Here is a 12,790-nt window from a genome sequence, read left to right on the forward strand (position 1 = left end):
TCTCTAGAAATACTGAAGCAACCCGAATAACAAGAACGAGGCTTCTGGAGGCCTCTAAGTTTCAATACAACAGCCACTGCCATATTAAACAGCCACAACCACTTCACCTTTAATCTGACTATGATGATTATTGTTCTTGAATATTTATGTCATATATGAACACAGACAATGACAGAGTCACTGCAAAGCTCATAATCTAAAAGACAAAAGAGCAGACTAAAGAATAGGGATAAATACAAGACATGCAAGTAAAGGACTAGGGTGATCTGTGCAACTCTTAAAAAAAGGATTCTGAGAAAGTCTGGCTGGAAAGCAGTCAAAAAATTAAGATGCTGACCTGAAAAAAACAATGAAAGATTGTTCTGGAAAATTTTCAAAGTATTTTCTTTTATATTTTCAGTGTTTCTTATTCAATACTTGGATACTCTAGAAATACTACAGCTAAGTCCTTCCTACACACCTATCCAGAGCTGCAGAAGTGTGCACCAGTGAAAAAGTATTGGTTTGATTAAAAGTAAACATCTTTTAGACAGTATTAAGAACGTTAACTCAAAAGCAGAAAAAAAGATTGTTTATAAGCAATCAGACACTGAAGTACTGATATATCTAACCTGGGATTTAATACCAATCAAATACATTAATCATTGTATGATCTTTACAAATTTATTGGGAAATACTCCCACAGATGCTTGACAAAAATACCCTGGAATATTTTCACAGGCCAAAGTGAGTGTGAACTGAGATCCTTCTTTGTAACACTTTAAGTAGTAATACAACAGTGACAGCTCTTTTTTATAGGACCATTATCCATGTATTCTACAAGAGTTTGTGGTCCTGGACTGGAGGAAACCAAACATGGACCCATTCCAAAGTGCACTCATGTCAATGGGTTAATCTCCATCTATGTTTGTGTATTTCAGACCAGGCCTCCTATCAAACTTCGTAATCAAACACGTTTTTAGTTTTCTCATTGCCACTTTGGTAATCTTTACATAATTAAGGTGAGTTTCAACACTGTATCAGGATTTGTAGCCATAAAACCTCAACCTCATAAAACACCATTACACAATGTAAATATCGTATACATAAACCTCGTGCAATTTTCCAACAAACCTTTGTATTTTTTAAGTCAAAATCTTCTCCCTCGTTAACTTGAATTCTGCCACATTACTGGGATGGCAATTCTTTACTTGGCTCCACATAGAATAAGGTTCATACAGGCATCTTTGTTTGACTTTTCTGTTATTACAATTAAATGTGCTGCTCATCATAGCCCCAGGCACAAATTTAAAGCTCAAAGTATGAAAAAAAAATTAAAGAAAAAACATAATGTAAATTTAATATACTCTAAACATAGTTGGTTTGGAGACAAAACAGTGAAATACAGCAATGGACAGAACGCAAAGCCCAAAGAAACTGGGCACGTTACGAAGAGAAAGAAATCAGTCACCCACACAGAATTACTCCTATTGGCCATCTGAGAACTGATAATGAAGTCAACTGTAAAGGCAGCTGAGACCAGCAGACTTCACCTAATTAAAATACTGCGGGGGAGGGAGGAAAAAAAATATCCACATGTATATATATATGCACATACAGATATTTGGAAAAAGCCACTACTTCAAATTTAGTAATCATTTCTAGATATACATGTATTTTTATCTTAGCTGTCCCCTTCACTAAAGCCATGATAAATTTATTGTCTCTCTATCTGCACATTTGTTTTGGTACACACAGGTAGATTAAAGCAGGAAATGTGTCCTTCTGAACTGAGTATCAAGTAAACACCTCTACATAGAAAGTGAGAAAACACAGGTAAAGAAATTCTTATGAATGAATGTTCTGTTTGTAAAATCCACCTTCAATTCCTGTAACCTCTGTAAAACATGCACACAAAGACTGATCTTCAACTGCCAGGAAAATACTTATGCTTACTCCTGATTCATCCCCACACACCATTCCCTTTCACTGAATGTAAGGGTTAAAGGTGAACTTGTACGATACTGTCATATTATTAAATTCATATGACAGCAGACTTTTATGAGACCAGCATTTTACAGAGCACTGGAATCTTTTTGCTTGATTTTCTTATATTTCTTTGATTAATATTCTAAAGAAGGTTGGGTAATGATGCTCAGAATCAGCCTGTCTACATCAGAAAAGCAAAATTTAAGGGGGATTAGGGTATAAACACTCTCTTTCCCTGTCCCCGACTCAGTGCACAGAGCTTTGTTACTTGCGACTGAGCTTCACCGCTGTTCAACCAGAAACACCACTGCAAAATGCTGACAAAAAGGCAACTGCTCATTAGCATATTTACAGAAGTACAACACATTCAAGGCTCTAATTCTATTTACTTTACTTGGCTATATCAGCAGTCTTGAACATAGGAATAGAGACATCAGGATGTCTCTCAGCAAGTTTCCAAAACTGTTGTTAGTTCCTCGTTAAGATCCCAGTTTCCTGTGCTCTCAATGGTGCAGCTGTCCTTCCAGGCAACAGAAACGGTTTGTGTTTTCCTGGATGTGAAATGTAAATTCCCAGCCAACGTTCAGGCTTTCCTACTACTGCTTTTGAAATCTGCTTTGGGAATCGAGGATTCCCAAGGGATATAATATTTTGTCAGTGCTACTGGTAATATACAGAAGCAAGTGGAAGACAAGGTAACTACACTGATGGACGTCATAGCAATTACTATAAATACTAAAGCTGGAAACAAATTCAAATGTTACAAGCTCCTTCACCTACAGGAAGCAGCTTTTTGTACAGTGTCTGCATTTAAAATTCTGGAAACCTTTGCGGCATTTGGATCCCCTTATAAAGGAAAAGTAGGCTCTGAGAGCTCACTTAGAAACACATCATACAGAGTGAGGCTCATAAGGCTGCGGCTTCAAAGAAAAAACTGGAGGCGCTGGAGGAGAGCCAAAAAAGGCATACTCAGGTATGGAATATATTAAAAAAAGCTGGATCTCTGAGAGAACAAAAATCCCTCTGGGGTTATAGGGGGGAAGGGGGTTGCTTTTGGATCACTTTTTTTTTTTAAGCATAAAGACCGCTTTGCACTGATAAACTCTAATCTTACCACAGTACAGAAATGTATTCCTTTCAGAAAGCTTCCCAAATTTACACAAGTAACCAGAAGAGCAACACATGAGTTCATCCCTTAAATTTACAGCAACGCTTTTTACTTCTTTTTCTTTGTCAAACCATCTAAGTAGTTGGGACAAGGATGTTTCCCATCAAAATCTGACCAATGCTTTTTAGCGTATTGTCTCTTACACGTTCATAAATCCTATTAAAAAATGAAAACTTCTTTACAAATAAAAATGTAGATTACAATAAAAAGTATAGAATTAATTAAATTCTTCATATGATATCTAGAAGGGTATCATAATAATCGATTTATGACATATCCAGAAGGGCATAATAATAAATTGTCTCTTTTTTGTTCTTATTTAATATTGCAATTCTTCACTTTGCTCTAATAATGCTTACTTCATAAGCAATATTTGTTAGATCTTTAATTTCAAGATAAATTCACAAAAAGTTGTTTTTAATAATAATTTTAATAATTACTATTTTTAAAGGCCTACTTCTTCAGAGGATCTAAGATCAAGTGTGTATCAATTTAAGCAGGGCTTTGACACTTTAGTGTCCTTGGGGAGCTGTCACTACATTATTTAGGAGCACAAGTACTAACAGAAGCTATGAGTCATTCAGGCTGTGATTCCACAGTGTATGTCTCTCGTTGGCAAAGCTGACTTAAGCAGTTCCTGCCACCACCTCTATATCTTAGCAGCTCATTTGTTCTGTTCACCTTGCCCTCAGCCCTTCACTTTAATCCTTCATTTGTGCCAATACAAAGGTTTGTCAGGCTCCCAGGTGAACCAGACTGGAGAAATTACTTATATTTAAATAGCTATACAAGCCCTACTCTTACATCTTGGCAGAGATTTCTAACTCAGGAGTGGGTCCCTGATCAGAATAATCAAGCATCCTATCAAACAGATAGGGAGACAGTAAGTAGTCTGCATACAAGAAGGTCGGAGTGAGGAACAAGACAGAGTAGGGAACCATTTAGGTCAGCTTTATTTCTGACAGAAACATTTGTAAAACTGTGTTCTTAGATACTTATTTTAGGTACAAATATTCATCCTCACGATTCAGCGGTATCAAAACTGCTTTACTAATGGGCCTTCAGTATGCTTAAGAAATTAGTACGACAACCTTACCGCAGGTCATAATTGATTTCCAAAACACAAAATTCACTGCCTTAAACAGTAATCTTGTTGGCAAGAGCCAGCAATATAAAGAAGGAAACTGTTGAAGTGTCCCACCAGTGGGAGGTTGAACAACAGTAGCTGGACAGCATGATAGCAGGTACCCGAAGGTACTGGAATTGAGATGAAACAGGTCACCCTCCAAAGATGTCCATCTCCTACTGCAGAAACTTCCTACACAGCTTTGACCTCATAACTACCTCTGAGACAGTCAAAATTAACTCTTCATGCCACAAGTACAGATTGTCCCCAAAGACCTGTCAGTGTCCAGGAGCCTTCCTCTCGCTGGATGAGTAATTTAAGGGTTCCAAGTTTCAGGTGACAAGAGTTCAAGAAAGCTCAATTTCCACTTACCTGGTGTAATGAAGTAAATAAATCTACAAAGACATTAATCTCTAAGTTTGCACTGACAGAGCCTCCAATTAAGTTTTCATTTTGAAAATTTTCTTTAAAATCTAACCTCTGTAATTTTCTTATTCTCTCAGTGTGGAGAGAAAACAGCTCATTCAAAAGCTACATTGTAAAACAAACTGCAGTCTCAAGGACAGTAACATTTCTCTCAAAACTACTGTGTAGGTGGCTCTACAGGAATAATAAGGAATACGTGATTGAGGCTGTCAAAACAAGTGTTCATTTCTCAGATGCAAAGTCATAAATGCCTGCAGAAATGCATCCTGATGTCAAGGATTATTACAGGTATTTTTAAAACAGCTGCCTACAGTTCGAGGAAGGATTTCTAGACTGTGTATCCTCAAAGATTTCCACAGTAGGAAGCAGCACTGAAAACACTGCTTTGCTCCTTAGTGCAAAGATATTCACAATACTCAAAGATGTTCATAATAATACCGGACTATTCAAATGTCCTGCACTTTACAAATAAAACGTTTAAGAATTCTACACTGATTTCTCTGTGAACAATTCCGATACAAAATACCTTGTAACTCATTCACTACCAAGTTAGAAAGCATCACAGGGTTCTTTGTTGCACAGAGTAAAGGGCATTTAGGGGGCACAACTATACAAACTTACTTGTCCTTCAGCCAGTCTTTAACAAAAGGAATGGAAAAGAATTCTGTGAAAGACTCATCTTTCCTCTTCGGGTTCTTGCTGATAACAAAAAGAAAACAACTCACATTAATTTAAATGGTAGCTATTCTAGTCTAAGGCAAATCAATGCCTTTGAATCATTAAGTACAATTAATAGTAAAAGCCATGATTAACTTACTTGTACAACCATTCTGTCAGGAAATCACTGGCAATAAATCTGGTTCTTTTTCTCTAAAGAAAAAAGATAGTTTCAAATTATTTATTAGCTTTGGATTGGTCACGTTTTCACTACTGGAGAGGAACAGAAGCTAAATTGACTGCTTTTATTAAATGAAATATACAGTGCATTACTCTGTCTACTTTAATATTGCTACTGCCAACAGTCAGTGGCTCAGACAGAATTTTAGAAATTTTGTGGAATGCTTTCAAGTCTAGTTAAAAACCGAGAAACCTGTACATCTACTGTCCTGATATTTGCTGTAGTATAGCTGTAACAAACAGCTCAGAATGGTGTTCTGCCTAAGCAGCAACCTCATTGCAAAGTAATTAACAGAACTTATATATGACAACATGTTGTAAATTACTTGCCATTTTGTTTCAAGTTCTTTATCATACTTAAAATACTTTAGGATCCCTTTCATAACAATAAAAGCTTTGGGGTTCCTGTATAATGCTCCATTAGAGTGTTTGGCTGTGAAGAAATACATCTCCTTAGGGAATTTTCATACTTGTCATGACAATACCAGATTCTGTTCCAAGAAGCAAAATGTATAAGCTTTAATAGACCAACACCTTCACTGGAGAGCTCTCTACAGGTCATTTTAGATGTTAAATGGATAAATTTTGACTTGAACAGAATCTGAAAACAAACCACAGAGTCTGACCGTCTTTGTATAGCTATTCTCAACCACAGTACAAATCTGGGTCCCATTACTTAGGGCACTGTTTCAGAGAATAAACTATATAATTTGACAACAAAATCCAATTTGCTCTAGCAGATGTAATTTAATCTGGTTTAAATAAATTGCTTTTCCTTTGCAATGGGGAAAAAAACAATCAGAAGAGTGTTGTTGAAGCAGTCATCACCAAAGGAATCAAATTCATCTTGCTTTATCCATGTTAGAGCCAGTGAAGCTATCGGGAAAGAATTTGGTTAAGCTGAATATTTTGTTATTTTGTTTGGGTTTTTTTGCCAGGAAGCCATTTACTTTGATAGCGAATTAAATCAAGAGTTGCATAGCTGTCAACTTTCATAGAAGGGAAAAAATGACATAAATTGACCTGCCTTTGACACATTCCCCCTACACTACATGAATTAGGACAAACACAGGAAATACCTGCACAATGTGCATTGTTAACCTGCAGATGTGTTTATGAACTATTTATACTCAGAATTAATTTTCCACTTTTCAGTTTAAGTATGATGTGCTTGGCAATAATCATGCAAAAATACTGATGCTCAGGAGATGGCAAAGTCATTAGGAAACCTTCTTCCACGCACTTTCCCTGATCTGTCATACTTCTAATTACAATATATTCCATTACAGAGTCTGATACTGTGTCCTCTTTCTGTGACTGACAACCAGAAAGAAAAATCAGAGTTATGCTAATAAAACACTGAAACATTGTTCAGTTTTAATGCTGAAGAATGCGTGCATTAGTCAGCTCTCATGGGAGAAAAGATTTAAGAAAATAGTCTTTCCCCTGGAGACATTTGACAGCAGAGAGGATAAAGCACGGGAGAACTTATGGTAGAGGAAAAAAAAAATCTCAGCAAGGGAATACATTGGACAACCTAATAGTCCTCTTTCATCTCTAATTTAAAAACGAAACTTCTGCAGAGTGTTCTCAGATTTATGTCAGTTTGAAGTCTGCAAAGATATCTAGCAGTTGGTGCTTTTATATCATCTGCCAAGTAAGACTTCGCAGATTTCTTTCCTATCAAATGCCTACACTCAGCATAACTGTCTCCCTTTCCCAACTTTCCCATCTGATTCTACAATTCTTCCTTTCCAGACATGGATGAATCTTTTCTGATCCCTTCCTTGAATTCCTCTGTTAGTCCTCATGATCTCATCTCCCTTACCCCAATTTCAATTGCTAAACAACTCTATTTAATTTTTCATTCTATTCTCATTTGTCTTCATTCCCCTTCAAAACATGAAAATCTTTAGCCCCTCACATCAAAAACCCACTCTTCATTCTCCTGCGCAATTCCCTCTCCCTTCTTCCAGGCTCATTCAACATTGACCGCAGTCAGTTCAATTATTTCTCTCTTTCTTCCAGGACTTCCTCCATTTATCTTCCACAGGTTTATTCTATTGGAGCTGCCCTTTACAGGCTTCAATGACTCACATCTAGCCAAAATTCAAACCTGGTATTCTGTTCTCATCCTTCATGATTTAGTTAGCTTAATCACAATTAATCATATTCCCCTCCTGTTCTCTTATAGATCTCTCTACTATTTGTTCTCCTTCTATTTTTCAAAGCTATCTTCTGGTGTGTTTGTCACAGAATCCTTTCGCCCTGTCCCTAACTTTCACTGAGTTTCTAAGGGTTTTTGTTTTGACCCTAAAAAATCAGTTCCAGTTATTGCATTAACCATTTTAATGCAAATTATACCATGTTTTCATCTCCAGATCCATATGGAACAACACAAACAACACAAAACAAAACTATCATTAGAAATATTAGAAGTTATGTATTTGATTCAGATAAGGAAACAGAATGTCCAAGTCCAAGCACCTGGGCAGCAGTGGAAAAGAACACAAATATTCAGTTATATGGCAAGCATAAAGAGCTATTGTTTTACTGGTTATTGTTCAAGAGGAGGAAGAAATGATGTCACAGTGGAAAATGACCATCTGACATAAGCACGCTTTCCTAAACTTCCTTCCCCAATAACAGGGCACCTTTCTGTATAACAGCAAAAATCACTTAGTGTCTTTTCGATAAGATGTTCTCCTTTTTATGAGGTTTCTTTATATTAGAAAATAACTGGTTTTATTAGTTTACTATCAAGCAACAAACAGAGCCATACAAAATCTATTTTCAGAACAGATATTTGCTAATCTATATAACATCAACCTCTGCAAAATTTCTCTGATTAAAAATAAACAAAGTAACCTTAGATCCGTCCTGAGTTTGAAATTGAAATATTTATAAGATTTCTTATATTTTTATATTAAGTGCTAGTTTATTGCCTTCAAAAATATGTCACATCTATTAAGGACCGTATTTTAAGCCAGGTATAAGACATGCCTATTTCCTGTTATAGGATGTATGCTTCCTTTATAAGTAAAAAAAATCAATTCAAATTTCATTAGAAGCGTCGTGAATAATATATATATATTCAATAAAATCTTGGCTAGCCTGTTTCCCTAAAATACACCACTATTTAGACTAAATACAACTGAATATTTAAGGAGGATTTGTTGTGGGTTAGAGACTGTCATAATAGTCAAGTGTGTATAGCATGCAATCTGTTCTGAATTACTGGAGAAAACAACACTCAAGACCAGATCCAAAACGACTCATGCCATGTTCTTTCATGTTATTCTGGTTGGCTTTCTTGTAAAAGACCAAATAAAGAAGTATTGCCTGTGAAATAAAAGGTTGTAAATTCCTGACAATGATTTGAACTGAAAACAAAAACTAACCTCAAAACACTTCTCTTCTTGTGCTCGATGCAGAAGTTCAGCCAATCCGGGTAAGAGTACTGGAAATATGTAATGCTCTATGTATTCTTGAGGAGAACCTGAGTAAAACAGCACAGCCTTGGCTTACTGTTAAGCACTTTGATTTCACAAACAGACAAACATTATAGATCATATATATCGTTCATTTTATCAATACCAGCAGCTTGAACTAGACAGTTTGTTTGGTTCAGATGCAGCTCTGGATCTGCCTTCACTTCTCTTCAGCCAAGAGAACATAAACTTCAGTAAATTTCAAACTAAAACATCAAGACTGTGAACTGCAATGTGCCTCAGAGATGTCAGACTTAGTTTTACAGGAGCAAACTCAGACACCAAAAGCAGGTTAGCCATGGAAATGAAAGGCAATGTGGACTAATCTACCCTGACAGAAAGAAAAGTAAATTAGCCTGTGCTGAACTCAGTGCTGTTACACCTAGACCACTGCTGGTATCTATCCTCATGCCCTTTACAATCTGCAGCATCAGAGCTGGTCATAAAACTGAATTTCTAGACAGAAGAAAAAACAAAGGTTATATATGAGTGGTGCTGTGTTTTCTTTCTCATAATTGCTTCTTACTTCCTAGATCCTTCAGAAATTTGAAAGTGACTCCATACACCCAATGACTCCACCCTGCAGGCTGTCTGGGTTGGCATCTCTCTCATGTTTTACTGCAATGCCCTTACATCAGGTCCACTTACCCTATCTCCAACCTGCTCACACACATTGACATCACTGAGTTCCAAGCAGAAGAAAGCAGCGGCAGTCAGCATCACCAAAACCCAGCAGTGCTATTGCTCGTGCTCTACGTACAGCCTCATCTCCTCCAGCTGTTTCCTTCTCAGCTTTTCCCCATGTCTCCATCTTCCCTAATGGGATCTTACACCATCAACTCATAAACTGGTTGAGCTGGAGGAGCCTTCTACCCCTTCTGATGAAGACACTGCACAGGGAGGAACTCAAGTTCACTGGGCCAGAAGGAACACAGAGCGTGACCCTGTCTGAAGCCATAAGAGAATTTCTCTCAGAAAGGTGAACAAAATAAAACCTGTTCGGATCCTAGTTAAGCAGAGAGGATTTACTGGCTGAAATGCTGCGCTTGATTTAAAGCCAGCCTGTCTGCCATTCAGTAAGTACTCGGGTTTCAGTGTGGTCAGTAAAGATTAAATCATAGATGTGTTCTCTTTCGGCAACACAGATGAAATACTAAATCTATTCTTTGCTTTGTACTTTTAATTGGAACATATACTGCCAGAAAATATTCATAATTGGAAGGACACGATATATACAAAAGCCAAGGGTAGTGCTGCTTCTGAGCAGCAACAGGAATTCCTAATGAGCAAGAATGAATTGAGTAGAAGACGACAAAAACTACTCAAATGCAGAGTAAAAAGACATCACTGCTTGGTAATTTTTATTAAGTATAGAAACTGATAAAAATGGAAAGACAATATTAGACCTGTTTCTATCCTAACGTGTAATCAGTCAGGCAAAGAGAGTATTTTGAAAGCAGTTTTCAAACTCAATTGTCTATTGAGTCTATTGATCCTAGTTTTGCATTATTAAATTAGAAGAAGAAATGTTTGCCCTTCTCTGATTTAAGTGGCTAAATTAAAAAATCACTTATTCAGAAGTGAACAAAATCGCCTTAACAGCTAGATGATGATTTGTAATGCACCCTTTAAGCCTTCTCTGGTTGACCATGCGGCCAGGCTGGCTCCCTCTTTACAGACCAGGAGGCCAAACATACACATTCCACTTCAGAAAAGGTGCTGTAGCCATTAATCCTTTAAATTCAACAAACAGCAAACCCTTGCCAAACGCTAGAAGAATAATCACAGCAGGATTCAAGTAACAGACTCCTACTTACACGTTTTTGGATCAGGTGGTTCTGTAAAGGGGGCTGTTTCAGCTGTGGGAAGCAACTGTTGCACCTCTGTATCAGCTGCAGGGGCTGAGTAAAATTGTTCCCTATGTAATGGCTGCAATATCTCTGCTTCCAAAGACACCTGTTCAAGAGAAATGTAACCTATATAAACACCCCAATCAGACTGTAAAAAAGTTTAGAAGCAAATTCAACGGGAAAAATTACAAAGTCAGTTTAAAAAATAGGGAATTATAATTTCTAATTTAAATATTAAATTATTTCAGTATTTTCCAAATGCTCTAAAAGAAATAACTGCACCTTAAAATAAATTCTGCAGTTTCCACCACAATAAAAACACCCAAACCTAACAGAAGTTATATGACTACTTTTAAGAGAATACGGTGAGATATAACAATTTTAAAAATACTTTAGCCGTTGTAAGAAATAGTAATTCCTTAAAAGTTAAAACTGGACACATTTTCTGAATAAGCATTTTTCTACTCAGAAGCTTGTGTATTTGTTTCTGTATTGTTCAGAAGTCCTGACACTCACCTTTTTAAGAAAAGAAACTTTCCATCTAAACAAAGCACAAACACACTAACCCAGAGTAGATGCAAATCCAAGCCTTAAGAAACAATTATGGATACCAGGGAAAAAGATAGTCCACAATTTCAGATATGGTTTTTAGGAGTGCAGGAACTGTTACAGTGAGCCAGCAGAACATTCCTTACAGACACCGAGCTATACCTGTTACAGGGAGGCAGATACCTCCTATTATCCCCAAAAATGCACCCCCATTACAGTTTCCTATGAAAACATGTTATGAAAACTACGTTATCTGAATAGTTTCACTTGAAAATTCAGTGGGATTTACGAGCTACTGAAAAGCAGGTGGTGGGATCAGGCCATTACGCTGCAAGCCAATGACGCAGACAGACTCCTTTTTAACAAGATTCAAAAAATAATCCTTTTGGAAATCGAAAAACGTGCATCAACACAGAAAGGCATATTATTTAATTTTTATGTTCTCATACATCAATACATTATCTTCAGAGTAATGACTTAAGCAGAGTTCACTATTCAACTTTAATAACAGCCTGTAATGAAGCCAGTTTCATTTGGGGGAACAGACCAACTGTCACACAATTTAAACTACAATGCCTTAAAACCATTCTAAAATAACAAAGTAACGTAAATATGCACTAATAAGATAAAACATCTATAAAAATGCCTAATTTAAATTAAAGTTAATCCTGTATGTGATGCCCAATATGTGAAACTGAGGCATAACTCCTTTGCTGTGCTTGCTCCCCTCTCCTACCTATTTCAGGACTCACTCTGCTTGCACCATCAGCAAAAGGACATTGTTGCATACTTCAGAGTCCTGCCCACAAAGCAGACTATCGCAGTAAAAGACAGAGAGATGCACAAACCAAACACAGCTGGTAATCTACTTTTAGGGTAGCACTGCCCAAGTAGCTTTAAATAAAAGCAACTATTTGGAATATTATATTTGTAGATTCACATGAGACGTTTGCTAAATGTAGTGTTGTTTTCATTGTATGAATGAGTCTACTCTGCAGGCACTTAATTTTCCCATTTACTTATTTAAAACCTTTTAAAAAACAGCCCTACGCAGATTTTTTTTACTTGAATGATACTCACAGATTCGTGTTTTGACTCAAAAACACCTGGAAATGGAGGCTGTTCTGCTTCATACTCTAAGAGCAAAAAGAAGTACATTTATCCAGTGGTTTTCTCCTAAACAAACACTGCTTTTTAAAGGTACATTTTCTGGTTCGAAATGATAAAATCAGCATACAAGTATTTCTTGAACATGAAATATAATGTTTTAATGCAAGTGAGAAATTTAGAGCGTCTTTAGAGCTTTAAGTCAAGT

General features: G+C 36.7%; 1 protein-coding gene across 1 annotated transcript in view; it reads right to left on the reverse strand.

The window, feature by feature from the left end:
- IQCK (IQ motif containing K) overlaps positions 1-12,790 on the reverse strand; it is a 37,081-nt gene that overhangs the window by 23,287 nt on the left and 1,004 nt on the right. The window contains exons 2-6 of the mRNA XM_054080377.1: positions 12,556-12,611; positions 10,894-11,032; positions 8,987-9,084; positions 5,506-5,558; positions 5,310-5,387 (exon numbers count right to left, since the gene is read on the reverse strand). Coding sequence (XP_053936352.1) covers positions 5,310-5,387; positions 5,506-5,558; positions 8,987-9,084; positions 10,894-11,032; positions 12,556-12,611 — 424 coding nt within the window. The remainder of the gene's footprint in view (positions 1-5,309; positions 5,388-5,505; positions 5,559-8,986; positions 9,085-10,893; positions 11,033-12,555; positions 12,612-12,790) is intronic.

Source organism: Cuculus canorus, chromosome 15 (genome assembly GCF_017976375.1).
Source record: "Cuculus canorus isolate bCucCan1 chromosome 15, bCucCan1.pri, whole genome shotgun sequence".
Taxonomy (NCBI): Eukaryota; Metazoa; Chordata; class Aves; order Cuculiformes; family Cuculidae; genus Cuculus; species Cuculus canorus.